We start from the raw sequence: 25,240 nt of genomic DNA on the forward strand, positions 1-25,240 counted from the left end.
GAACGAGTTGAAAACTGAGGTAATTCTCCGTGCTCCATGTCTGTGTTACGTATGCGGCATGCAAGAAATTCGAGAGTCGGATTAAGGGCGGGGCGGGCGGAACCAACGTATCAATGATGGTTCTAGCATCTAATAGGATAATGGCCAATGCAAGATTTCGTGCAGAATACATATCCGCCCAGGCATCTTGTCCTAATGCATAAGCTCCAATGAAGGTAAGAGCACCAGTAACCAAGTACTTGGACTTCTTTTTCGACAAGCATTATGGATCAGATGAGTCGATACCAAAGTTCTTCCTGGCAGTGTGGAGTACGTTTGCCGGACAACCCCCGGACGCAAGTTTCGCTCCAATGGGATTGCCACTGGAAATAATGGGCAAAACCGTTTGGAATCGCCGCCATCATCGGGGCGGCAAAGCCCTGATTTGGATAACGCCAAACGAAGACCAGCCGCTTCAGGGTAAGTTTGAACCGTACAGCTTGGATAGTTCAAGGGCCGCCCTTTTCTCTTTTCTTTTCTTTATTTTTTTATTTTATTTCTATTTTTATTTTTATTTTTATTTTTTTCGTTTTATGGGTGGTCCTAAGATGGATAGTCGGACCAATGATTGTAGCTCTCATTAAAGGTACTGGAGTCGACACACTGGCAGCTTTCTTAAAATTATTACAAACAAGGGGCTGTACTCCGGTCCGGCAGGGCCTCTCAGTGCACGGGGAGAGAATGCGTTGCCATTGTAAGGTGAACATGAAGCCCATTGCAAAGCGGCTCTAAAACAAAAGGTGCCCAAGATATCATGCATATATCTTTGTAATGTTAGCCTCCATAGGCTTAGACGAATGGACTGTTCCTCACAGACTACTTACCCTGAAAAAATCTAAAACGATAGATAAAGATAGATCGTAGGAAAAGCATTGCGATATCTTCTGACTGGATAGCACCGCGTTGAGCCCAAGATTCCAAACCAATTATTGAACACGGGTAGAGGCAGAACGCCAAAGAAGCACACGGCAATTGCCGATAGATAGGGAAATTGAAATGGTGTGACTGTCCATCGGCTGACGAATGCTCTCAATCGGTGAGCGTCAGCTCCGAGTCAATCAGGGCGGGAGTCGTCCCTCCCCAAGGCCAGAGCGACATTCCCAACACCGTGTTTCAGGGAAGTCAAGGAGCTAATGATTCACAAGCAGCTACCTACCCCGCATCGGTTGTCAACGATCTCTTCACCGCTTTCTTTGAAGATGCATGCACCGTTCGAGGTCTCGAGCTCCCAAGACACGAGGATTGCTCTGGAGAGGAAAATTGCCAAATTCACTCCCCGGAATACCGTATGGGAGAGTACCGCAGCGGCAGGCGTTATGTAATAATAATCGCACGCATTTACATCGAAGTATTTGTCTGTTCTTCGGTGACAGCTTTGACGCGAGCTTAAGGGGACGAGTTAGCCACAGTGTGAGAGCAAACTGTACAAACACATTGGTGTGGTGCCAATCACGGCGCAGGAAACATTCGAACGGACGGGAGCAATCGCTCGCAGGAGTGCGCAACTGGTGGCGGAGCCCTCCATGCGCTCTGTACAGAGTAGCCCAGGCCTCTTCGTGCGTGAGGAGAGGGGAGAAGCGCTGCATAAAATGTTAGAATTGGGTTTGGACTTGTTGAGCACGCCGTTCTAGCTCATGCGGACGTACCCACTGATCCGAGCCCCCATGTTGCACAAAAAGTTGGAAGTGGTCCCGCGCAAAACTGGGAGAAGCCGCCCAACAAGCCCAATGAAAGAAGTCACCCCATGCCCCCAAAACTAAGCGACCACAGGGTTATGGAGAGGCATCTTGCGGCGCGAATGGCGTCTCGAACCCAAAAAGCAAGGCTAAGATTTTTTTTTTTGGCTTTTTTCATGGCGCACGTTGTTATCAATTGACCTCTCACCGACAAGGATTCGGCCTTCCAGAACCCCCCCCCCCCCCCCCCCCCAGTCGCAAGCTGGTCCGTGGGACTCGTGTCTCGTACTCAAAAAAGACCGATTCCCCTCGGAACTAATATGATTCAGGCCGCATGCTGAGCAACGATGATCTTTGATTGGACAAATTTTTTCAGATTCGACAGAAGCAGATGAACCTCTTGATGTTTGCGCGTGCAGTCTTTGTTGAAACAGAGCTTTCCTGGGGCCAGGTGATAGCTCTGGAAGTCTGAGAGGGAACTTTTTGGTCCAAAAAGTGAATTTCACCAAAAAAAAAATTAAATAAATAAATAAAATAAAATCAATCTCGAGCACGAGTGGCAAAGAAGGCGGGTTTCGTGGTTGAGTCGAAAGACCACATCCGATAATTACATACATGAAATATGTACGGAGCATTCCGGTGGTTCAACCAGCGATGGTCCTGGGTCATACAGTCATGCAACTGTAACTTGCCGATTTCGCAATAGCCGTGACAACTGTGCTCATTGGGATATTCCGGCTCTTGATACGCCGACGAAATCGTTGCGATACAGTCCCAAGGCTCACCGTCCAGACCTCCAAAGCGTGTCTGTATGCATGTACTGTTTGTTCATCTCGGGAGAATCTCGACGAGATGAACAGCTAGCGGACTTCGACGATGGTCGCGTCGTCTTATCCACGACGGATGTGGCTTGGCAGCGGCGAATGATAAGGCAACCAGGCAAGGATAAAGCAGCAGAACCACAAATACTTGGAAAGCCACTTGATTCTGGGCCCTCTTAGTATTCCTTTCTTGCGAACTTGGGTTCTTGATGCTTTAGAGGCTTTTTTTCTGTTCTCGTGGATGGACTACATGTATGAATGTGCAGGCAAAAGTGACGTCTGTCCCTTTAACATTTTGGGCCAACCCGGGTACTTACTCTCTGTCGCGACTGATATCGCTGGGGATGGCGAGGATGGATATTCCGCTAACCACCAGCCCTTTTCCGCGTCAGAATCATGTTGGGGAAAGACTATTAATCCACATATGGATGAGACAAGGAAATGCAGTACATCCCGGGTGTTTGTAGGTACATCCGTTCAGTCTCCTTTCCCGCCCCTTGTTCTTGAGCTGCACTCGCCCCCTCCCGTTGTCGGCGTCAAGAAGGTTGGCCGGTCCATCCATCCTTTTTTTCCAGATCTTCACTGGACTAAAAAGAAAATCGCTACTTCTACAGATTGGTTCAGGGACATAATTCTGTGCTACATCCAGCTTTGGTAGGAAAAAGCTCATCAAGGTTGTGAAATCTCTGTCCCCCTCCGGATTTCAAACCAGTGGTAAACCTTCGCATTTCCACTATCAAATTCCGCCACATCCCGCCAAACCGTACCTCTCTCCCTCTCCTCTCTATATTAGTCCTTCCTATCCATTTTCTTCAGATCACCCTTCTCTTGTGCTACTTGTTTGTTTGCTTGCTTATTGCTGTTCATTAGATCTGCTGTGTTCGCTTGTTACACTTTCTCTTTCTTCTGTAATTTTAGCCGTTGTTATTTCCTTGTTTTGAGCCCTGTTTTCCCATATCTTCAGCCTGCGAATCTGCTCAGCTGCCCCTCCGTCTTCTTGTCGGTCAGCGCCGTCGAATTCCTCTTGTTCTGTGCTCCTGAAATCCGCCGGATTTGGCTGCGAGGATCATCTGCTCCTCGCTTAATTCTCGAGCTCCCGCCCTTCTAGGTGCAGGCACACCTTCTCCTCTCCTACACAGCTTCTCCACCTTCTCGTGTCGTGTCAATAATACCTACACCCTCACACGGGACCTCTCATCAATATCTCGGGTTATTCATATAGGCCTTGTTAAAAATCAACTATAAGAGTGCCGCCTAGACCACCACCACGGGATAGTTTGCGAGCTCCGCTCTCTGCACTCGCCACTTTACATTTGGATTGGTGCGGTCCTATCGACTGGACCGGGGTGATACATATCGCATCACTCCCTCCGTGAGCTTCCCTTTGTTTCTAGTTCACCCCCCCAACACAAAATACGCTGTTGAGGACAGCATTGGACTCTCTTATTTCGTCGCCCACCACTGTCTTCCTGGTGCCTGTCGAATTGTTCTTTTCAGATGTATGCAACTTCGTGGCTTCCTCGATCGTGTAAAATTCCTCGTGTTTGTCCGGTTTTATGTTCGCCCTCCCAGCGGTGGCACCACTGCCACGGACGTGATATTTAGTGGGATTATCTTCACTTGCGGTTCATTTTCAATCGCTGACTATCAAAGGATGCTAGGACTGTGCTTGGACACCGAGATTTAAACGTCCTACTATTCCGTTTGGTCCTAAGGCTTCTCGGACAAGATAATAGCAGAGCTGTCTGCCTACTTGCTACAGCCAAGTCGGCCGGATGCCCTACACACCGCCGTCTTCGTCTTTGACTTTCACAAACACTACTGAGAGCACTGATTTTCGCTCTCCTTTTTGTCCTTTATTGGATGGCCGTCATGCGCGTCACAACTCTGAACCATCTTTGATCCTGGCGGGGCACCCTGCACCACGCACTTCTTCGTCCAGCTCGTACATCCATGGACACAGGCGGAGCTCTTCTATCCGTGCAAGCGTGCCGCTTTTCCGCCCAAGGACCAGGGGTGGAAACGACACCAATGCTGAAGAAAATGCCATCTCAAATGGTAACCAACACGGATGGCAGCCATCCCAAGCAGGACCCAGTTCATTGATACCATCGTATTCTGTTATCTCACCCCCGGAGTCAAGACAGAATTCGAGCGATGAGGATGAACGCAGCAAGGGAAAGGTTGAGGAGAACATGCTCGCCGGGTTAGATGCCGCGATCATGGCAATTGAACACCAAACTGAGCGAACGCCGGCCACGGGTGTGGCTGATAGCCCGGATTCGATTTCACCTAATTCTGAACTATCTCTCGTCGTTGCTGATGCCCGTCGAAAACCAAGCTCCATTGACATTTTGCCCATTCGTTCAAAATCTGTTGATGGCGCCATTCTACGCAAGTTGCCTGAAATAGAGATGCAGACACCGGACCAAAGTGACCATGAGGACGACGAGCCCGCCGTGAAATCACGTATGATCAGGAAGAAATCTGGAGAGCTTGTGAGACCCGCCCTTCGCATGAAAAGGAGACCTTCAAGTATGCCGGGTACTCCAACTTTTGTGAAGAACGTTCATTTCGACGCTCAACTGGAGCAAGTTCGCCATTTCTTGCAGCTTGACATGCCAGTTGCGGTGAGTGCTGGGTCGTCCCCCGTAGAGGAGTATGACGGGGATACGGAGTTCCCATTTAGATCGGGCTTCGATTCCAAGACGCACTACTTCCAGTGGGAAGCTCGAATCACAAATTTTCCAATCCGAGAATTGATCAACCTCAATGCTCCTGTGCGCCTAGAAAGAGTGTTTCTGTCCCCAGATAACAACTATCTTGTTGGGATCGTTACTGTTGCCAACCTTGCATTCCAGAAACATGTTGTCGCCAGGTTTACGCTGGACCATTGGAAAACCGTTTCGGAGGTCGAAGCTGAATACAACAACGCTCCTCATGCAGTTAAAACACGGGATCTAAGTAATAATTATGACAGATTCCACTTCAGCATCCGGCTTGCAGATCTGGCGGATCTTGAGAGCAAAACAATGTTCGTTTGCATCAAATATCATGTGAATGGACTTGAATTCTGGGACAATAATGGAGCCAGAAACTACCATGTTAACTTCTCAAAGAAATACAAACCAAGGCATGGCAGCGGTGGGCCAGCACCCGAGCCATTTGGCACCTCTTCCCGTGCTAGCAAGAACGCTCAACGGCCACGGCCGATGCCTCCACAACCCAACGCATTATCTTTCGCTCCTGCTCGATCATTCCAAAGCCCCCGAGATGATGGCTTTAGCCGTTTGACAGAGCAGGTTCATTTTCCTTATGCCGATGGTGATTTGCTGGAGGCGCCGACGAAAAGGACAAAGTCGGCAGGCCAAGCCTTTGCAACTCGATATGATTTTGGCTCGTCACTTTCTGCAGCAATGCAGCCAGGTAACGTTGGCGCGCTCCACTTTGGACCAAACGCTAGTGTGCAGGATATGGCTGGTATACCGGGAGTGGAACGTGTCGCTAGCTCAGCTGGCTCTTCCCAGGAAGCTATGAGACCCTCTGAGCTTCTATCTGCCAAACCTTGCCACCAATCTCCTGGATATAAGGAGCTGGTCGACAAATATTGTTTTGTAAATCGCCCCTGAAAAAGTCACTTTATAAGATGTAAAAACTGACATCCTATCTACAGTACGAAACCTCGTCTTCAAAAGCTTGCAGTCGACCAGGTGATCAGAAATCATCAGCAGACAAACATCATCCTCCTGCCCGACAACTCTCGTCATCGCCCGGGTCCCCTTTCTTTTCGTCGCCTGATTCTTCTTCTACGGATGAAAAGCGATCGAGTTTACTTTCTCCCCGATCTCCAAGATCTCAATCACCCACTCATTCTCGTTCTGATTTGGGCTCGAACACCTCCTCCTCCTCGTCGTCGCCTATCTTCACTCATTCATTCCACCAAGCCATCCCATCGGGGTTATTATCCGACTCTCCTGCCCCTACAGCGATCCGGGGCTAATCGTGGCCTAAGGCGGTGCGGACGTCAGTATCCGATATATTTTTCGAGCCTAGCTCATAAGGTAACTAACCCCTTTGGGCTTCGAAGGGCATCTGATTAACCATACATACTAATTTACACCTTTGTTGGCCATGAGAAAATTGCGGCCTGGATATATGGGCGGTCTGTTTGCTTTACTGCGTTTTTACAGCTCTAAGGAACGAGAGGCCGTGAATTGTCTTCGTTTTATTCATTCGATTTTCCAAAATTGCCATTTTCAAACGTTTATATATTTTAGTTTCTCATTTATGTTCTTGATTGATTGCTGCTGAAGTAACTATTTCGCTGATTTACTTTCCCCTGTTTCCATTGGGTTCCTTTTCTGTTTCACTTTCTCCCTTTGCAATCATGCCTTTTGCAATATATAAAACGTATAGTGAGCTCTCTCCCATTGACTCTTTGACATGGCTCTTATGCTTTGTGGGCTTTTGATGATATTGCAATGGCTTTTGTTTTGGTTTGCATTAAGCTGGAGTTATAGCTGCCGGGATGTTTTGCTCCTTTTTTTTTTTCTCTTTTTTACTTCTTAATCAGTTCTATGTGAATGGCAAAAGTGTGTGCATTTGCCTCTTGTCATCTCCCTGGTTTCTCCACTCGGTCACACTATCTTTTTTCTTTTTTCTTCTTTTTGTTTTTTTTTTCCTCTCCCCCCCCCTAAATGGGGAGATTATGAGATGTCGTCTCTGTTGTTTTGGATGTCCCCCGAACACGGGCAACCGAAAACTTCCGGGATTGAAAGGATTCTGCCCGTTATCTGAAGGAATATTTGAGATGGTAGCTTCTACTGGGTATTGGACGGATTTTTGGGTCAACCATAAGCTAGTTTGCTGCTGGAGTGGCGAGGAAGTATACGAGATAATGAATTAAAAAAGAAAAAATATAATTTCTCAGGTCTATTCCGGTCGGATCCCTCTAATGTACTCTGTACTTTCATGTTGGATAAAACTAATCAACTTGCTGGGAAGAACTTTTTAGACAAATGTTAAAGGCCAGGCTGATGGACTCATGTGCTTGCCATTAGATGTATTAGTGTTGACTATGGAGTAGGTAATCCAACTAGCCCCCTCACTCACATGACCTATATAGATTAGGCAAATCTCTCACATACTAGCATATATAAGTCTGTAAAAGGGAGTCGACCCGAGCCGTCAAACTAATAGCTAGCCCTATAGCTAGCAGGCTTTCCAGAGGGATCCGTTTAGCATCGTCCTATGTAGTGAAGGATCTATGCTGGTAGAGGAGCATTCACCTAGCGGCTAGCTTGTGGGAAGCTCAGCTATACAATTTATGTTGGTGTATATGTAAGAAAGATTCAATCCTTATAAATTTGAAGCTTCTAGCTAGCTTGCTAATAGACTCATAAGGTTGATTGAGCTAGCTAGGTCCCAGCGATGGGACAAAGGATAACACATGACACCATGCAAATGAGTTCATGTGTGTTTAGAATCACGGCAAGATAACTTGGTATCAAGACACAAACAAACACTACAGCGTCGTACTAAAACTATACAGGGCAATTGCTTCAGCATGTTCCAGGACCGCGTTCTCGTCTCGAGGCATCACCCATAGTACTGTCGTGTCTTATCCATTTCGCCCTAGGTGGAGTCATATTCCTGGTAGTCAAAGAAAGTTGGTTCAGAGGCCCATAACTCAGGGGAGGGAGGCCACAGACCATGCAGTCAGCTGTCTCTGCCATAAGCTCCTTCTCAAATGCAATCCATTCCTTTTACCTCTCTGTAAGCTCTTGGCTAAATGTCTGCGCCCTGTTAAAGTCTATCCAAGTTGCCCTTTTCAGATCCTCTTCCACAATCATCATATTTCTTGAATGAACACTGCTGTGTTGAACAAGTGCTTTATAAATTGTATTCAGATCATCAACAAAATTTTGCATCCTCTTCTCATAGTAATTGATCCAGTTTAGCTCTTTTATGTTGAGAATATAGTCCGAGAGAATAGCTGTGGGAGAATCTTCATCTTTGACAAACTTTATCTTAGGATGTGGTAGGTGCTGTATAGGGTCAATATTTTCTATTATCCTGGAGAAGTGAGAGGTTATTCCACAAGCACAGCCTCCAGCCCTGTGCCAGGCATTGATAGGCCATTGATTCACAGACAAAGATATTCTTTTCAGGTATGCATGACTTGTACGGCAGTTTGGGGCCTCGAGCATGATGCCATTGGAGTGTCGGCTACATATATGCATACACCAGAATGGAGTATAACCCACCACCTTCATGACACAGGTCTTGCCCCTGATTATCACCAGAAACGTAACGCAAAATTTCCTCTTCGCTAGCCACTCCTTGAAGATCTCAGATACATCGATGTCCACAAACTCAATTGCGAATTTGAATGAATGTTGATGTAAGAATGCAACTATAAGCGAGTTAAGGCAGTAAAAAGTATGCCGAGCAAATGCAGAGGGTGTGGAGATTTCATAGCTCATGACAACTTGGCCACTGGAGAGTGAAGATAGTAAGCTGGAAGTAAGAAGATTATTCAAGGTAGATATAACCTTTGTGGCAGAGGAAGCGGGATAGTGATTGGCAGGGGAGCTTCACCATAGGCGCGCAAATTAAGATGGTAGCTAACTTTGGAATATTAATTTGCTGCGCAAATGATCTTCACATCACAGACACCACTTGTCTAGGATATGAACTAGCATGGATCACAGTAAGGGAATTATCCTTATGGACCATGAACCGGGGCTGTTCGGATGACTAGATGACAACAGCAATCTGGAGTGTTCATCAATGATTCCTTTGGAGACGTGTGGGAGAGCAGCCCAGCCATGCCTCACTGCTATGCTAGCCTTGTGGTATCTTAGAATGCTTGTTGCTCAGGATAAGGGCCTGGACCGGTGTTGTATGCTCTGAAAGTCCAAGGAGTGTCGCTCGGACTTATTGTTACTGGACATACATAAGTAGTTGTTAGAATCATAGAACAGTGGAGATGCAAGGTGTGGTTAATCCCGCTAGCTTGGAAGATAGGGCTGGAATACGCTATGCCTATTCTGTCATAAAATATCACGTGACAAAGGGCGGTGGATCATGCCAAGAGTTGCAAGATTCTGGCAGAACAACAAAAAGCCAACACGCTAAATCAGAGCCAGAAAATCAGCAGAAAAACAAAGCTTGGAATTGAGCACTTTGGAATGCCCATTTGCAACCTCGCCACTTGCCCAATCACACACGCCTGATTCAATGAAATTTGATGTTGATTCTGGATAAGGTGCCCCCATCCCCCCGGTTTGGTTTAGCGCGATTTCTTCAGGCGACAATTGCTGCGGGATCAACCCGTCACTGGCTGAGGGAGTATTTAAACCTGGCCTTGCCCCTCCCTTCTTCCTACCGATTTTTCTATTTTCCTTCTCAGAACACTGATTTTCTCCATCACCATAACGCGTTCGATACACGTCCTTTTTCATCAACCCACCATCAAACAAGACATCTATCCATCATCAACTGTTTATTTTATTCATCATGACTGGACGTAAGTATCTAATTACTCATTTTTCAACGGCTTTCGCTTGTTTTTGCTGGCTCGACGATACCGGCTCGAAGGCCGTGTTGAATGTTCCTGCAAGGGGTGGGATGGTCTTGGCAGGTGGTGAAACGCCACCCACCTTCCACGGCTGACGCTGGCCAATGGACGCTCGGCCTTTCTTGCACTTCACTCCGTTCATCGACAATAAAACATGATTCATATATATTGTCGTGTCTTCGTGCTCGAATAAGCAGCTTGCTAACGTGCTTCCTCTGATATAGGTGGTAAAGGCGGAAAGGGCCTCGGCAAGGGTGGTGCCAAGCGTCACCGCAAGATCTTGCGCGACAACATTCAGGGTATCACTAAGCCTGCCATTCGTCGTCTCGCTCGTCGTGGTGGTGTTAAGCGTATCTCTGCAAGTAAGTTAACTGTGACTGTTTCAGACCACAGATGTGTACACGGTGGGCTGACGCGTCATCTTCCTACCTGCTAGTGATCTACGAGGAGACTCGTACTGTCCTCAAATCTTTCCTCGAGTCAGTTATCCGTGATGCCGTCACATACACCGAGCACGCCAAGCGTAAGACCGTCACATCACTCGATGTTGTCTATGCCTTGAAGCGACAGGGCCGTACCTTGTACGGTTTCGGCGGTTAAGCGAACTATCATGCCCGACTTTCTTCCTTCAATAACACATGCGCAATGCTTTTGGTGCATCCACCTCAAGCGTTCTTGTATGCTGTTGGATACCTTCATTGGAGGGAATAATGATCCACCCTTTTTTTTTCCCCTTTAATTCTTTTACATATTGTCTACTTTGTTTCCAGCGGTTCACTGGTTTGAGGTGGGGATCTACAGTGCTTTTATCATTTTGGCTCACAGGTTGATGGCTTTTAATTTTGGGGGACATATGGACATGATTGTCTATTCACGGTGCACGGAGTCTTGGTGTTGGCCATGTTGTTTAGCTTAAACAGCTATGATACAATATGTATTTACAAGCCAACTGAGATCATGTCTATTCACATGATATTCTGCGAGGTCCCCTTTCCTTTTTTTCTTTTTTTCTATTGAAGTAGACTCAGACCTTCACTAGTATTACGCCGTGGCCACAGTGAGAGTTCACAAGTGAGCAGCGGTGCTTCCCTTGTCTCAGCTTGACTTCATGTGGGTTTCGATTTGCTCCAACATTGTTCATCGAAACCCTGCCGGGGCCAACTCCATCCTGTTCTCTAGGTTACGCGCCCACTTCAGAAAAGGAAGTTTTCGGAGCCTCGAGCCCATAATTCCAAACAGATACTTAGAAGCACAAGAAGAAATACCATAATGGCGTGGACTTAAGAATTTAGTAGAATAAAAACAGAAGCCTGGGTCTGGGCTGTTCCCTGGCTCGACGTCGTTAACATGGCTGATAGTGCAATTGCAAACATGGGATATAACCGATCAACCGGCTACGTCCGATAACTTAGGAACCTCCATGGCCAAGTGGCTGCGTTTCATAGCTCTAGGAGCAACCATGATGCTGGCTCCGGCTTTGAACCAGTACTTTGGTCCCGGCAAGGTCAACCATCATGCATACTCAGGGCGATCCTGGTAAGGCCATACCATGTTCATATCATTCACCTCAGAAGAAAAGGAACAGCATGATAAATAGATGGAAATGGTGATTATGTCAAGCACTTTATAGAGGAGTTCAAGAAGGTGGCGTTTTGCCTTTAGATGGAACAGTTGATCTAGAAGATTATGAGGTTGCATCTAGGCAGAGGCAGATGCAGAAGGAGAGTTTGTTGTTGTCTGTAGCCAACGAGGAGCGGGAGAGGGCATGGTTGGGCAATCAACGTGCATTTGTAACTGCTCCCAGTGGTCAACCACATTCATCAACGTTGAGCGGAGCCTGAAAACTTCCCTGTTGGACCGGCCCCCGCCTGATGACAAAATCGGCTTGATATGGGATACTTGCCACGCATGGTTATGGCTGATAGCGGCGTAGAGACGGAGAGTTCCTCTTTGAGGTTATACCCTCAAAGTACTTATGGCATAGTGCACTGTAATATAACTTGCTGCTCTGATTTTGTCCTTTCTGAGAAAGGCCTTCGTAGCTATCAGGCTTTTCTGGCAGACCGTAACCCGGGGGAATGGGGTTGATACATGTAACCACCTGGGGCATTCCTACCTGCGTGAGTAAAGGTGCAAGCCTGGCCGTACCTTGCCAATACAGACATTCCGCCGACTTAGGCGCTGACAAAGATGTCAATTGAGTCGGATGAAAATGGCTAGCTTTATTGTTGCTTCGCCAGGCACTGGATAGCAATTCTCCGTGCAGTGGTCAAGAATTGTCCGAATCCAACTCAGATATTTATCGAGGCCAGGAGGTCCTCCCAAAATTCAAACACCCGACGAGCTCCGGCGCAGAGGCTCATGGTTAATATATGCGAATAGGGAGCAGAAGCTCTGATAAATCTATTGAGAATAATTTAGAAAATAAAGCTAACAAGCAGATGACTTCCCTAAACCACTTGAAGCATCCCAAATTGCCTGTGACCGTGGTTTTGCTGCATTCACAGCGTTTGATGTCATTGGCGACCTAAATATGGTCTTGCGTTGGCTTCAATGCTAATCTCGCGCTAATAGTTAACTAAGGTTTAGGTGACCCAGGTTAAACACGTGATGTCATCATGCGTGATCGCCAACTCCCTCTCCAGGTCCGTTGTCTTACACCTGAAACCTGGAGGGACTCGGACTTCTTTTCACCTCTTCCTTCGACTTTCTCGGTAATTTACTACAGAAAAAGTCCGATATCTACCTTTGAGTCTTCAACTGAGCATCTAATTTCTTAATTAAACCTAGTCTCGCTCGCAATGGGCGGAGTAGGGACTTGAGACACGAAGCCCCGCCACAGAACTTCTAGATGCGATGAATATGTACATTTTTGGAAACACTATCGCGTGGTTAAATGTACTTTGGACAACATGACCAGCTATTCAGAGAATGAAGCTTCTTTACTGGTATTTTGACACCATTCCATTGCTTGCAATGTGTCTGAGTTGGTCGATACATACACATTCATGACCACCCACTAAGCGCGGCATGCAGGATGTCCTGGGGCACCATTTTATTCGAAATTTTCCCTCTTCATATACCGTCGCCCCATTCACCCAGAGTACCACGGTGAAGGGTCCACCTCTACCAGAAGTGGGTCAAGTGACCGTGAGAGCGTTGTGTGCGGCTGCGTCTACTGCGGCCGTGTACCCTCTTCTCTTGATAGCGACGAGGCTGAAGCTGCGGAATGGTGAACCAAAGACTGAGGGTTGCTCGGCTCATCATAAAGATGGTAGCCAGCGGCAAAGCGGGAATTGCTGTGGTGAAATTACTACAGTAGTGAAGGAGATTTACGGCGAGGGTGGGTTGAAGGCGTTCTATGCTGGTGTCGGGGAAGCCACTGGTAAAGCAGGTGCCGAAGTATTCCTTTTTTTCCTTGCCTATAAATTCTTTCGATGGCGATTGGAGGGTCGAGGATTGGTAAACTCATCGGGCCTACTCGCGGTGAGGTTGCTCCTTGGGATTGTATCGGAGGCGAGTACCAAATTGCTTACTGCGCCTATCGAAACCATTATCACAAGGAGACAAGCCTGTGTGAAACCAACCAGGATTCGGGACATTGTTATCAAGGTTTTCCGTGAGCAAGGTGCCAGAGGGCTGTGGGCTGGGTATTCGGCGTCTTTGCTGTTGATGGCCAATCCCCTCATCACTTTATCGCTGAATGAGATACTCCTCCGTTGCCTGACAAGGAGAAATAATCAGATTATTACCCATGTACTATCCGCTACCCTGAGCCGGGTCATTACCATATCCTTGACCTACCCAATTTTAGTGGATAAAGTACGCAGGCAAGCTGGTTATCAAAAATTTCCAACCGCACATTCAAAGGCTATCGGAAGCGAAGACGACCTCTCGCCAGCAAGTTTACTTCGTAATGTCGCCGCTCTCGCTAGACTCGAAAGAAGTTCAACGGTATACGCGGGAATTACGGCTAGTGTCGTTCAAGAACTCGTCAGCCATGGAATCGCAGCAGCCACTGGTGCTACAATCCATGCCTGGACGATTAGAACGTACTATATATATCTCCTCCTCTCAAGTCAATACTATTCGCTCCTCGACAAGGCCAAAAAGGAAATAGAGATCCTCGCAGAAGCAGCGAAAGAGGAAGCTAGACATGCTGCAGAACAGGAGGTAGCGAGTGGAAAGGGAACAGCTGCTATATCAGGGACAGATATGTATTCGAATGAAACAGCAGACCTGGTAGGCGATTATGTGGAGGACGAAGCGGCGGAGTCGAGAAGTCTTTATCACTGGTTTTGGGACAGGGATAAGAGATGATATGTGGAGTGATTTTTGTCCGGTACATTCTCCATATTACAGAATCCACTGAAGTTGGCATCATCCGGAATAAGTTGTTGTTTACAGCCATTATGTTGCACTGGTCATCACGGTTCTAAGGTTATCTATCCTGTGCTCATACTGTCAGTGTCAAGTTGCAAATGTAACCTCTTTTCAACACAGGCTGTGTGGCCTTGCATTGGTGTCTCGATACACTCATTTTGTTCCCTTTTTCACTGATTTACAGGCCGCTTTCTTGATGGAGTTATTGCTCTGTCTTATTTACAATGCTTGAAATGCTTGTCCCTCCTGTGGAATCGCACAGTATGATATGATGTTGGTATCATCTGTACTCTTCAGTAGAAGGATAAAATAGTAGGAGATCAAGTCTCGAGGCTTTCCAGAGGCACCTACGGAGTAGAAGGGCCGGCCAAAAGAAGGTAAAATAAATTTGGGTGATTTTGCTACCTAGTTTCCGCCTTACACAAAGTTTCAAACATTACACTTCCATTTTTGTAAATATTACACCGACTTTGTAATGCGAATACACAAGCATTTAATGCAGCCGAACGAGCACAGACCACCCGTGTTCCGGACCCGCAGCAGACCATCCCCCGGATTCCCTCAACGCCCCGAAGAACACTGTTAAAATTCCCTTGTTGTGTAGCCCAGGAGACATCAGCACGAGACAGTGTCGCCAATTTCCTTTCTTCCTAGGCTGGCCCTGGCATGTTTTGAAGAGACAGTTGACCTTTCTACCTTCTAGCCTGTTTCAATTCACTGCTCAGATGGAGTGATGAGCGAGCATTACTCCTCACTCGCTAGGCCACCTTCATCCCATTTCCCCTGTGCTCTGGAGAAAGCACACGCGTGAAAGCTTTGCACATTATATTTCGCGGACAACAAGCTTCTTTTTGCAATCCTGTTTGGCATCCGATTTAGCTTTACACATTTCTGATGTTCAGACATGTCACTACTTCAGAATGAAGAGTAAGTGTTGAGGTAGACAATGTTGATGATGATCTCTCATGCATCCTCTCTAGTTTCATTATTTGGCAGTTGCGCACATCCTATCTCTCCGCGATAAAAGACGGCGTCGGCGACCGACTCATAACGCTCAACTCCTCCGCTCTCAACACCCCGGGTTTTCGCGCTGCAGGATGGACGGGATCCGCCGCTGCCGCCGCAAGCATAAAACGAACGTATTCCCCGCCTATTCCGATCGCGACCGCCGTTGCGTCCGAATACTTCCAGTCGAAGAATGAGAACGGAGATGGGAAACAGGATGGTGACCGACAGCCTGATTTGGGATTTAGTGATGACGAGGAAGGCGGGATGATCACCGGCTCAAGGGATGATACAAATACGATTGTCCCTTTACCGCATCGGTCTAGTCCTGGGAAGAAGGGCCGGAGACGGAAACATCAAAACCAGCCAGGAAGGCCACATCACAGACCCGGCGACGCGGAAGAAGATGATAGTAGTGATCTCAGCGACGACAGCGATGATGATCCGAGTGGATCGAGGTAAGATGGATAACTGTTGGTTTGCGTACCAAGTATATCTTTTACTGATATGGCGAACAGGGCTGTGAACCAAATAAAATTTACGAAGATGCCTGTTCGAGACCGTGCAGGGTCCTCTCCAATCCGAGGTTCCAATCGCCGTGAAGGCCCCAAGGTACTAGTTACTTCTCCATCAGTCAGATCCGTAGAAACCCGGTTTCGCCGAAATTCGTTGGGTGCAGTGGAAGCTGTCAAGGCCCGGGCTCGTGGTGACACTATTACGAGCAGCGATATGTCCTCTGACAACGATCTAGACCCAGATGTACTTAAGAGACGTCAGATCCACTTTTCAGGAACGGAAGAAGTTATCGAAGTTCCGGAAGATACAGCCAGTGAAAAACTAGAGGAAGAAGTCGAGATCGAGGCTGAAATGTCCCGTCGCACTCAAGAAAACGACGACGATTCTATAGCGGAGTCTGTTGGCTCAGCTTTATCTTCTGAGTTTGGTGTAACGGCAGACTCAACTACTCTCTTGGGGAGGGTCGCCATTGGCGAGAGTTTGGGCTCCCGATTACCAGTTGAAACACAGGATACATCGCCAAAACGGCACAGGGTACTTTCACCTGTCCTCCAGAGCATTCCGCCTCCTCGCCCGATTAGTATCGTCGGTACAACCAGTCTACTTTCTTCCATGCTTCAAGCTCGCAAGGAAGCACCTGTCAATCCTTTAGAGAAATTTGCTGCCTTTTCCGGTAAAAGCGAGACTTCAACGCCCCTATATCTTAAAATCTTTGTACCGTCATCTTCCTCGCCATCGAGCCCTATTGATATCCTGGCAGTTCGAGAATCCAAAGACGAGGATCAGCCAGGACAGATCACCGTCGCACAGGCTATTGGATTAAGCTTATGGAGATATACGGAAGAAGGTCTGAAACCGCCGCTTAGAGATGATAGGTTCAGTGTAAACCGCTGGCATCTCCGCATGGTGGATGACGGTGAAGTCGATTACGATTTCCCGCCTCTTAGTCGGGATAGGCCCCTCGCAGATTTTACGTCGAATAATAATCGAGCCGCCGCAGTCCGAGGGAGAGCTAGAAGCAAACCATGCGATGAATTTGCGCTTGTTGAGGCGACGGACGAGGAGTTCAAAGAGAACGAGCGGCGTTTCCCGAAATATAGTATCGCAGCTATTCAGCAGCAAACGGACGAAAAGCAAAACGCATCAATTTCGCCCACACCGGCTTTGCTGAATAAAGGAGTCGGTAACACCCGAGCCAATCCCATTCTTGGACAGCCGTTCTCATCCGCATTGAACGATAGCTCCTTAACACCGGCTGATCGCCCGATTGTACCGGTGTCGCATGCGACCCCTAGAATGGGAGCTTCCAAAACCTTGAAAGTTCGATATGTTGACCTTGAATCATCCACCCGCACCACCACCATTCAGACATCAACGGACAGTTATATCGCCGAGATCTTGGACTCTGTTTGCAAGAAATGGGGGTTGGATAAGGGTAACTTTCTGTTGAAAGTGATGGGATCGAATACCATCGCACCCCTGGACCGAACTGTTGAAGCTCTGGGAAACATCTCCGAGCTGGAACTTGTCCGTCGCCGATTTGGAATTGGCCCTCTTTCATTAACAGGTTCACCAGGCAGCTCCTCGCCAAATGCACCGTTGCTAATCGACAACCACAATGCTGCGACGAAGAAGGGGAAAAAAGGCACCCGCATGTTGCATCCACTGGCTCAGCAACAAGACATCATTGGAGGGTACTATAGGCGTTTTAACGTGATTCGTAAGCAATCAATGTCGCTAACGGCTTCGAGCCAACGGGTAATCGCGTTTGATCATGACTATATTCATATCATTCCTGGCGAAACAGGTCGAACGCTTTTTGAGTCGAATGCAAAAACCACGTCCATCTCATTCAACGACGTCGTTGGGTCGAAAGTCAGCAGAAGACATCCAAAGAGTTTCCGGATTGTGGTTTTGCGAGGTAATGAAGCTAACGAACAGAAGCGCTATGATTTTGAGGCGAAGAATCCTGCGGAAGCAGCAGAGATTGTTGAGGAGATTAAGAAGAATATGATGCAATGTCGGATGTGAGGTTTCTGGGGAGGATTGTGTCTTTCTATGCATATACCTCTATTTTTCCGGTCTGTAACTTTTCCGGCGCAGGTGGATGTCAAGGCTTGGTATAGGGACAGGGCTTTATATGTATGTACAATGGGATGTGCTTTCATGGACTTTTATGATCGATGGTTGCGGATTTGTTTTATGCTAGATTTACAGTGTGTCTTGCAACTCTCTCAATAAGTATTACATGCTTCTTCAAAATGGTGAAAAATGTGCTGCAATGGCAGCAATGCTGCTGAGACATATGGAAAATGGTCTGGATAGTTCCAGCGACTTTATTATGAGAGTGTAGCTTCTATCATCCTGTTGGCTGGTCACATAAGTACCAGGGAGTGGATGGATAGTTAACACATTCTTTCGTCCCAACTATTCTGTATTCAGCACCAGATTAAAGCAATTGGCTTGAGATGGAAACCGGAGGTCGTCCCTGCTTAGCCCCCTTAGGCTGTCGGGCATCGTGTAATTTCGCTTCCTTCCCGCTATTCCCGGGTTCTTCTGTTAATCAGCTCTTGTAGCGGACTATAACCCCCCCACTAAGGGGGAACAACCACAGTATTTCCACAGTTGTTGACAATGACCTAACGATTATTGCGGGAGTGATGGGAAGCATTCTCGCTGTGCATGATATTATGATGCTTCTTTGTTGTTCGTGTTCTTTTTCTGGTGGATTGGCAGCACAAACGAATTGCTTGGAACCAACCTCGATTTTCAACTCCCGAATCCCTGGTTCACCACTCGCCCGCTCCCTCAAGCTGGCATCACTCCACCTTCCGTTCCTCCACTCATCCAACTTCAAGACATGGTTTTTCAGTGACGTCTTCTCCACGATGCACTTCACCTATTATTGATCCACGGTGCTTCAGCGCACAATTGAATGCAATCTGTCAAAGAAAGAGATTTGCCACTCTCTTCCGGGTCTCCTGTTAGTCTACAGCCTTGGGCACAATCGATCTCCCTTGACGCGCCGTGACAGCCCAGAGTTCTCCAGAGAACCATATATAGGCGCCCCAAAGTTTTACCCAGCCGACCCGTTTAACTTCGTTCCTCTTCGTTCCTACGGCGCAACCACCCACTCGAGGTGTCCCATGCCGATTTTCGGAGGCCTCCTCAAGAAGCGGCGGACGAAGGACCCAAAAGCGTCAAAAGACCTACAATCCACAGCCTCGTCTAGTGCTGAATCACCTTCATCGGTTCCATCGGCAAGTTCACAGCGTAGTTCGCCACAGCTCGGCCAGCATTCGACTGTCAATACGTCCGCTTCCGCTGCCCCTCCTGAGCGACCAATTGACGCCGGAACGTCCGACGCTACACAACTGAACATCTCTTCCGCAACCCCAGACGTCCGTGCGGGTGCTACGGGTGATAGCACCGTCCGTTCTCAAATGAACTCGCAACAAATCCAAAATCATTCTCCTGTCCCCGGGGGATCTCCGCAACCAGTATCCCCGCAGCACCATCAAAATGTCGCAAGTATCAAAAACATCATAAATCCACCTCAACAGGAAGAAGTACTCTCCCAAGGAGCCAATGACGGTCGCTTTCCTTCCCAGCAGCCAGTTCGGACGACCCAGAGACAATTGAAGGGAAAATATTCCCTTAACGACTTCACACTCCGCCGCACCTTGGGAACAGGCAGTTTTGGAAGAGTACACCTGGTGCAGTCGGTACATAACCAACGTTTCTATGCGATAAAGGTATTGAAAAAACAACAAGTAGTGAAGATGAAGCAGGTGGAGCATACCAATGATGAGCGGAGAATGTTGGAAAGGGTGAAGCATCCTTTCCTAATCACTCTCTGGGGAACCTTCCAGGATGCCAAGAATCTGTACATGGTGATGGACTTTGTGGAGGGTGGAGAGCTATTCAGTTTGCTCCGCAAGTCGCAGGTGGGTATTTCCGCAGCTATGTTGACATCCCTTTATCCTAGTTTCCCAAATCAAGTCGTAAGCTAATAGTCGTGTAGCGATTCCCGAACCCAGTCGCAAAGTTTTATGCAGCCGAAGTCACACTTGCATTAGAATACCTACATTCACAAAACATCGTTTATAGAGATCTCAAACCCGAGAATCTTCTCCTCGATAGACATGGTCATCTCAAAATCACTGATTTCGGCTTCGCCAAAGAAGTTCGGGATATAACATGGACACTTTGTGGAACGCCCGACTATCTTGCTCCAGAAGTGGTTTCCTCGAAGGGATACAATAAATCAGTTGACTGGTAAGTCCGACTGAATAGAGCAATACGATTGTTTGCTTATCAACCACAGGTGGTCCCTTGGAATCCTTATCTTCGAAATGCTTTGCGGCTTTACACCGTTTTGGGATAGTGGATCTCCCATGAAAATATATGAGAATATCGTCCATGGCCGGGTTAAGTACCCTCCATTCTTAGTCCCCGATGCTCGGGATCTTTTGTCGCAACTCATCACCCCCGATCTCACGAAGCGGCTAGGTAACCTTCGGGGCGGATCGGAAGATGTCAAAAACCACGCATGGTTCTCGGAAGTTACTTGGGACAGACTTGCCAGGAAAGATATCGATGCTCCGTATATACCTCCGGTTAAAGCTGGGCAAGGAGACGCTAGCCAGTTCGACACCTACCCCGAAGAAACGGAGCAATACGGCCTACCAGCTGATGATGAGTATGAATAATCCTCTACCCTTGTGATATCATTTTGTTGACTAACTGTTTTATAGGTTTGGCCATTTCTTCCAAGAATTTTAACCATTATATACGAAAACGAAACGACTTCATGGACCCCGGTCACGCGCCCTATATCACATCAAATCTACTATATTAGCTTCTTTCGCATTTGCCAATTGTATTGGGTCAATCTATGTGTTTGTTTGTTATTGGCTCTCGGTTATGTTTCAGCTGGACTGTGACTTAGGAGCCTGTGTTTGGATCCTTCTTGAATGATCCGCCCGTAAGGCGAATAATTGACGCACTGTCGGTCTGGCTACCTTGGGCTCAAACATAAAGTCTATCTATTACCTGCTGACGTCGTCTATTACCTTACTCTATGTTTATGGTCTTTCCTCATCGGACTCTTGGTTTTCAGCGCCTTCATCATCTTGAAAGCAAGAAGATATTGCTGCCACAGCTACATCAGTGGAGGTATATTATGAGCCTTGCTCTCCTTTTAAGTCTTCCTGAGAACTATGCTTTTCCTATTGTACTGGGTGGATCTTTCAAAGCTGTTTCAAGCATTAACATCGTTTCTGACATTCAATGGCCTTCTCGCTCATGGATGAATAACTCCACCTTTACCCCTTTTTCATCTGGATGAACCTCTTTATCTCCTTTATGATACTGTTGCATTGGGAAATGTTGGGTATTTTACACTACCTTTCTACACTTTGTTCGGTTCCTTGCACTATTGGATATCATATATTGATATATATATCCAATGCTACAGGATAAGTTTGGGTTTTATTGGCCTCTCTTCCTGTTTTGGCTGGTCTTAAGTATTTTACTCTAACAAGAAGAATCTAACAAAGACAAGGGAGGTTAAAAGTGAAAAAAAGAAGCCCTTGCATTCACTAAATGATGCGAAAAGAATTGCTCAGGGTAATCAGAAGTGTGCCTATGTATGTTATTACCAAAGCATTTTATACGAATGGCTATCCCAAATACCATATATTCTGTACCTGAGCATGCTAGTATACAAATTGTTATCTTCATCCGCGCAAATAACTCCAGTATAAACGGCGTTTGTTCGCGAGATGAAGATGACGAGTTTTAATAACCTACCCTGAACATTAGGGTATGGGACGAGGAGACCGAATAAGGTTCAGTCAATCTCATAGTATTGTGTCCTCCTATGCCATCACAACCCGATAAATTCCCTCATAGCAAGGACCCTCGCTGTTGCAATTGCATAATTCTCACTCAAACCCCTCAAAAACTACCCTCTCCCCCACCGATATCATTAAGCGTTATATTCCCGCCGCCAAGTCCGCTCTTCTCCTGCTCTCGGCTCAGGCGCGAAACGTATGCTCTGCTGGTGGCGTTCCACAGGGAAATGTACTTTTCCATGCAGGCTGTGAGGCAGGTTTGGTCCTTGGAGGAGAATGTCGAGCCTGGTGGCGAGGAGATACATTTCTCGAAGCAGTTCGAGTTAATTTTCTGTTGGGGACTTGTCAGTTGCGCTGGCTTTGGACAATGCAAGAATCAAGGCGCGCTGGAATGGTATGGTTTGGAACAGAATTAAGAAACCGAAAAGGGGGGATAGCTTGCCTCCATAAGTGTGCGTGCGTTTGTTATCGCCGACTCAGATTGGAGCTGTTGAATTATGGCGGCTTTCATCTCGGCGGAGGTGGTGGACTGGGGGGAAGAGTCCGAGGCGAAAGGGTTGGAGATAGCCATTGTGAACGGAGGCGGTGTTGGGGGGCTGAACTATTGTGCGGTGAATAAGTTTTTGGATGTGATATAAAATAAGGTCAGATAGTCTTCGGTGGGCGAGTGGAGTTGTTCTGGACGATACGATGCCGTGCAGGCTTGAAGATTTCCCAGACGAGCTCGCGATGACGGCTGGAGGTTCGATCTGATTGGCTAGCGAGCAAAGCTGCTGACGGCATTCGGATAAATATTGATACGACCGGGTGCGGGTCGATAATATTCCGAAGGCGCTAATGTTAGGTAATCCAACTAGCGCCTCATTCACATGACCCATATAGATTGCCGACATTGATAGCTTCTAGATGACTAAGCCGAACCTCCCACCTTTCGAAATGGACACCTTGAGCAATCGTCCAGATACGGCAATCTTCAGCGAGGGGACAACCCGGTGATGTCTTCCTCTCTGCTTTTCCTTTTCTGACGACTGTTGTTTTTTGTTCTATAGGAAGAAACACATAGTTAAGAGAGCTCCTGAGACTCCAATTCGTAGTCTCTAGCTCTATGCTCCTTCATATCTTCGCATCCGTTCCTTTGACATACATTATTGGCCGACATCGATAATTAAACTACAGAGGGCAGCGGTTGATACGCTGATGATTCGGTGACACGACATTACCCTTGACCACATTCCTTTGATTTTCTTTTCTATTCTTAATATTCTCCATTTCCTTTTCATGCTTCAACGCCGCATCATGCTTCCGCAACTGTTATCGACTCTGCTATTATGGGTCCTCGGGCTGGGCGTGGTCCTTGCCAGCGATGAAAATAATTTTGAGAATGATCCAAATACAAGGAGGGTGCCAGTATGTGATCGCCACCCCTTTTAGCTCTTGTTAGACTGATTGCCAACTCTATCTTGCTGTTAGATGAAAGCCTTTAGTATACAACAGGTGTGCAGCACTTCCCGAAGCGGATCGCCCTTGAACCTATTTAGAGCTGGTCCTCTAACATTTTCCTCCGGCGTAGCCCTACTTAGATTCCGATCTGCATCACCGGTGGTTTGACTTCGGGGGAGATACAATTATTCGCACTGATCAGTGAGACACCCTACTTCAGAATACGGATTACTACTTTTATATCAAGATCGAGGATTTCAATTCATCGCTCCGTGTTCACTGACTCGACTAGATATATCCGTCTCACCTCTGATCGTCCTTCTCAACGGGGTTGGCTTTGGTCCCGTGTTCCTTTGACTGCCACGAACTGGCAAGTATGTTAGAACTGCTCCTTCTATCGTCTTGCGTTCGTTCCTCGACTGCGCAATTTGGAAACTAACCGAACTTTGTAATGTTCAGATTGAATTGGAATTCAAAATCCACGGTGAAGGTAGCCTCCATGGTGATGGCTTCGCCCTATGGCTCACGAAGCAGCGCGCGACTTCTGGCCCCGTTTTTGGTTCCGCCGATCGATTCGAGGGATTGGGGATCTTCTTTGACACCTACAAAAATGGACGGACCGGCGTGTCCTTTCCATTGGTCATGGCCATGATGGGAGATGGCAAAACGGCATATGATGCCGCCTATGATGGCAGAGCTAATGACATCGGCTCCTGCTCGGTAAGCTTGTTCTATTCTTTGTTCTGCAATAGCTCTACTAAATGCTTTCGTTAAACTAGGCGCGAGGGCTTCGTGGCTCTTCGATACCTACAAAGGCCCGGTTGACTTACTTCCAGGATAAGTCGCTTGCCCTCGATCTCCAATACAAGTCAGATTACAGTTGGACTCCTTGCTTTAAAATTACTCCAAGCAACGATGTGTCTATCAAGATACCATCGATCTCTTATCTCGGATTCTCAGCCGAGACTGGCGAACTCAGCGATAACCACGACATTATAGAAGTGAACACCTATTCTATATATGCGCAATCCGGGGGTCAAAGCTCCCAGCCAGCTAATAGCGGAAAGAAGGCTGCAAACCAGGGCACATCTGGAACTGCCGAGGTAAAAGAACGAGGAAGCTGGCTCTGGACCCTATTCAAGTTCTTCATGTTCTTGATTCTTATCGCGGGTGGTTACGCTGGCTGGACGGCTTACAGAACGAGCCAACGCGGCTCGAGGTTTTGATCCCGGGCAATTAATTCTACCCAGCGATCATCTCTACTACTTGTTTCATAGTCTATTTTGAGCGTTACTATTATACACCATTCCTTGGCAGACACACACCCTTTGTATTTCTACATCTGTGTCTCAGTTTCTATGAGCGATGTTCCAGAATGTCGGGGTTTTGGATGAGTGACGAATAAAAGGAAATGTCAAAGCTCTTGGAATTCAACCCCGCCGGTAAAGGTGATATGGTCCCTTGATCAAAGTTGGCGACTACGAATAAAGTGGTCTCCATTCGTTTAGTTGTGCCAATCGGTATGATCGCACGACTTAATCCCAAAGTCCAATAAGCAGATAGACACCATGAAAATTAGCCCTAGAAAAAGCTAATATCGACTGAGATTATGATGAAAGATGTTACAGTGATGGAGGTCAAGGATATCAGAAACAATTCTCCGGTAAGCTCGATGCTCGGCTTGCCGAAGCGCCCTCTCATCGGAACTCATTTAGCGTTCTTGGCCAACATTTCCCGGGGTCCGATTGAGGCTCTTACGGTTCACAGCCAACTGGCCGGCCATTGACTTACATAGGTCATAACACGCTTCCTCACCGTGCTTGAGATCTTATGGAAATAAAGAATATATCATCCTCGCTGCGTGAATTTAGTCGTTGAAGATGAGGAATCACCCTTTTGGAATTCAAACACTTCTTTCAG

At 47.2% G+C, this 25,240-nt stretch overlaps 9 protein-coding genes across 11 annotated transcripts; 6 read left to right on the forward strand and 3 right to left on the reverse strand.

The window, feature by feature from the left end:
- Positions 1 to 137: 137 nt before the first annotated feature.
- On the reverse strand, positions 138 to 1,705 carry CIMG_11523 (uncharacterized protein; the record flags this gene model as incomplete). Its single annotated transcript, XM_012358488.1, has 4 exons — positions 138 to 803; positions 864 to 1,424; positions 1,471 to 1,619; positions 1,686 to 1,705. The coding sequence occupies 3 exons, from the start codon at positions 1,703 to 1,705 to the stop codon at positions 1,378 to 1,380; spliced, it is 216 nt and encodes a 71-aa protein (XP_012213911.1). The 3' UTR covers positions 138 to 803; positions 864 to 1,377.
- A 1,664-nt stretch (positions 1,706 to 3,369) lies between these two features.
- Positions 3,370 to 7,471, forward strand: CIMG_05377 (protein phosphatase regulatory subunit Gac1). 3 transcript variants are annotated; one of them, XM_004446148.1, is made up of 3 exons: positions 3,370 to 4,140; positions 4,190 to 6,150; positions 6,210 to 7,471. In XM_004446148.1, the coding sequence occupies exons 2-3, from the start codon at positions 4,312 to 4,314 to the stop codon at positions 6,534 to 6,536; spliced, it is 2,166 nt and encodes a 721-aa protein (XP_004446205.1). In that variant the 5' UTR covers positions 3,370 to 4,140; positions 4,190 to 4,311; the 3' UTR covers positions 6,537 to 7,471. The 3 variants fall into 3 exon arrangements, with proteins under 3 accessions (XP_004446205.1, XP_004446204.1, XP_004446206.1); XM_004446147.1 differs by having other exon boundaries at positions 3,370 to 4,094; XM_004446149.1 differs by having other exon boundaries at positions 3,370 to 3,908; positions 4,198 to 6,150.
- An 830-nt stretch (positions 7,472 to 8,301) lies between these two features.
- CIMG_05378 (uncharacterized protein) lies at positions 8,302 to 9,021 on the reverse strand (the record flags this gene model as incomplete). The annotated part of the gene is made up of 2 exons (XM_001245936.1): positions 8,302 to 8,583; positions 8,803 to 9,021. The coding sequence occupies 2 exons, from the start codon at positions 9,019 to 9,021 to the stop codon at positions 8,302 to 8,304; spliced, it is 501 nt and encodes a 166-aa protein (XP_001245937.1).
- A 913-nt stretch (positions 9,022 to 9,934) lies between these two features.
- On the forward strand, positions 9,935 to 11,103 carry CIMG_05379 (histone). Its single transcript, XM_001245937.2, has 3 exons — positions 9,935 to 10,067; positions 10,343 to 10,480; positions 10,555 to 11,103. The coding sequence occupies exons 1-3, from the start codon at positions 10,058 to 10,060 to the stop codon at positions 10,716 to 10,718; spliced, it is 312 nt and encodes a 103-aa protein (XP_001245938.1). The 5' UTR covers positions 9,935 to 10,057; the 3' UTR covers positions 10,719 to 11,103.
- A 1,732-nt stretch (positions 11,104 to 12,835) lies between these two features.
- CIMG_05381 (uncharacterized protein) lies at positions 12,836 to 14,499 on the forward strand. Its single transcript, XM_001245939.2, has 2 exons — positions 12,836 to 13,066; positions 13,155 to 14,499. Exons 1-2 carry the CDS (start codon positions 13,031 to 13,033, stop codon positions 14,436 to 14,438), a joined length of 1,320 nt encoding a protein of 439 aa, XP_001245940.2. The 5' UTR covers positions 12,836 to 13,030; the 3' UTR covers positions 14,439 to 14,499.
- A 624-nt stretch (positions 14,500 to 15,123) lies between these two features.
- Positions 15,124 to 18,294, forward strand: CIMG_13463 (stress activated MAP kinase interacting protein). Its single transcript, XM_001245940.2, has 3 exons — positions 15,124 to 15,428; positions 15,482 to 15,964; positions 16,025 to 18,294. Exons 1-3 carry the CDS (start codon positions 15,406 to 15,408, stop codon positions 18,051 to 18,053), a joined length of 2,535 nt encoding a protein of 844 aa, XP_001245941.2. The 5' UTR covers positions 15,124 to 15,405; the 3' UTR covers positions 18,054 to 18,294.
- Positions 18,295 to 18,969: 675 nt separating this feature from the next.
- On the forward strand, positions 18,970 to 21,653 carry CIMG_13464 (AGC/PKA protein kinase). The gene is made up of 4 exons (XM_001245941.2): positions 18,970 to 19,969; positions 20,047 to 20,300; positions 20,350 to 20,724; positions 20,780 to 21,653. Exons 1-4 carry the CDS (start codon positions 19,169 to 19,171, stop codon positions 20,805 to 20,807), a joined length of 1,458 nt encoding a protein of 485 aa, XP_001245942.1. The 5' UTR covers positions 18,970 to 19,168; the 3' UTR covers positions 20,808 to 21,653.
- Positions 21,654 to 21,698: 45 nt separating this feature from the next.
- Positions 21,699 to 22,559, reverse strand: CIMG_05384 (mitochondrial intermembrane space translocase subunit Tim). Its single transcript, XM_001245942.2, has 2 exons — positions 22,323 to 22,559; positions 21,699 to 22,211 (listed from the first exon to the last, which is right to left on the reverse strand). The coding sequence occupies exons 1-2, from the start codon at positions 22,449 to 22,451 to the stop codon at positions 21,984 to 21,986; spliced, it is 357 nt and encodes a 118-aa protein (XP_001245943.2). The 5' UTR covers positions 22,452 to 22,559; the 3' UTR covers positions 21,699 to 21,983.
- A 306-nt stretch (positions 22,560 to 22,865) lies between these two features.
- CIMG_05385 (lectin family integral membrane protein) lies at positions 22,866 to 24,772 on the forward strand. The gene is made up of 6 exons (XM_001245943.2): positions 22,866 to 23,287; positions 23,351 to 23,374; positions 23,451 to 23,521; positions 23,613 to 23,694; positions 23,780 to 24,040; positions 24,100 to 24,772. The coding sequence occupies exons 1-6, from the start codon at positions 23,159 to 23,161 to the stop codon at positions 24,544 to 24,546; spliced, it is 1,014 nt and encodes a 337-aa protein (XP_001245944.1). The 5' UTR covers positions 22,866 to 23,158; the 3' UTR covers positions 24,547 to 24,772.
- The last annotated feature ends 468 nt before the right edge of the window (positions 24,773 to 25,240 follow it).

Source organism: Coccidioides immitis, assembly GCF_000149335.2.
Source record: "Coccidioides immitis RS genomic scaffold supercont3.4, whole genome shotgun sequence".
Classification (NCBI taxonomy): Eukaryota; Fungi; Ascomycota; class Eurotiomycetes; order Onygenales; family Onygenaceae; genus Coccidioides; species Coccidioides immitis.

Bases quoted from the DNA above. Each gene is read 5' to 3' on its own strand.
- CIMG_05381 (XM_001245939.2), top strand. From the start codon at position 13,031: ATGACCAGCTATTCAGAGAATGAAGCTTCTTTACTG. The intron at 13,067-13,154 runs GTATTTTGACAC...CGCGGCATGCAG, and splicing joins AGAATGAAGCTTCTTTACTG to GATGTCCTGGGGCACCATTT.
- CIMG_13463 (XM_001245940.2), top strand. From the start codon at position 15,406: ATGTCACTACTTCAGAATGAAGA. The intron at 15,429-15,481 runs GTAAGTGTTGAG...CATCCTCTCTAG, and splicing joins TCACTACTTCAGAATGAAGA to TTTCATTATTTGGCAGTTGC. The intron at 15,965-16,024 runs GTAAGATGGATA...TATGGCGAACAG, and splicing joins GATGATCCGAGTGGATCGAG to GGCTGTGAACCAAATAAAAT.
- CIMG_05379 (XM_001245937.2), top strand. The intron at 10,481-10,554 runs GTAAGTTAACTG...CCTACCTGCTAG, and splicing joins TGTTAAGCGTATCTCTGCAA to TGATCTACGAGGAGACTCGT.
- CIMG_05384 (XM_001245942.2), bottom strand. From the start codon at position 22,451: ATGGCTATCTCCAACCCTTTCGCCTCGGACTCTTCCCCCCAGTCCACC. The intron at 22,212-22,322 runs GCAAGCTATCCC...AGTCCCCAACAG, and splicing joins ACGCACGCACACTTATGGAG to AAAATTAACTCGAACTGCTT.
- CIMG_05377 (XM_004446148.1), top strand. From the start codon at position 4,312: ATGCCCTACACACCGCCGTCTTCGTCTTTGACTTTCACAAACACTACT. The intron at 6,151-6,209 runs GTAAATCGCCCC...TCCTATCTACAG, and splicing joins TGGTCGACAAATATTGTTTT to TACGAAACCTCGTCTTCAAA.
- CIMG_13464 (XM_001245941.2), top strand. From the start codon at position 19,169: ATGCCGATTTTCGGAGGCCTCCTCAAGAAGCGGCGGACGAAGGACCCA. The intron at 19,970-20,046 runs GTGGGTATTTCC...ATAGTCGTGTAG, and splicing joins GTTTGCTCCGCAAGTCGCAG to CGATTCCCGAACCCAGTCGC. The intron at 20,301-20,349 runs GTAAGTCCGACT...TATCAACCACAG, and splicing joins TACAATAAATCAGTTGACTG to GTGGTCCCTTGGAATCCTTA.
- CIMG_05385 (XM_001245943.2), top strand. From the start codon at position 23,159: ATGCTTCAACGCCGCATCATGCTTCCGCAACTGTTATCGACTCTGCTA. The intron at 23,288-23,350 runs GTATGTGATCGC...TCTTGCTGTTAG, and splicing joins CAAATACAAGGAGGGTGCCA to ATGAAAGCCTTTAGTATACA. The intron at 24,041-24,099 runs GTAAGCTTGTTC...TCGTTAAACTAG, and splicing joins ATGACATCGGCTCCTGCTCG to GCGCGAGGGCTTCGTGGCTC.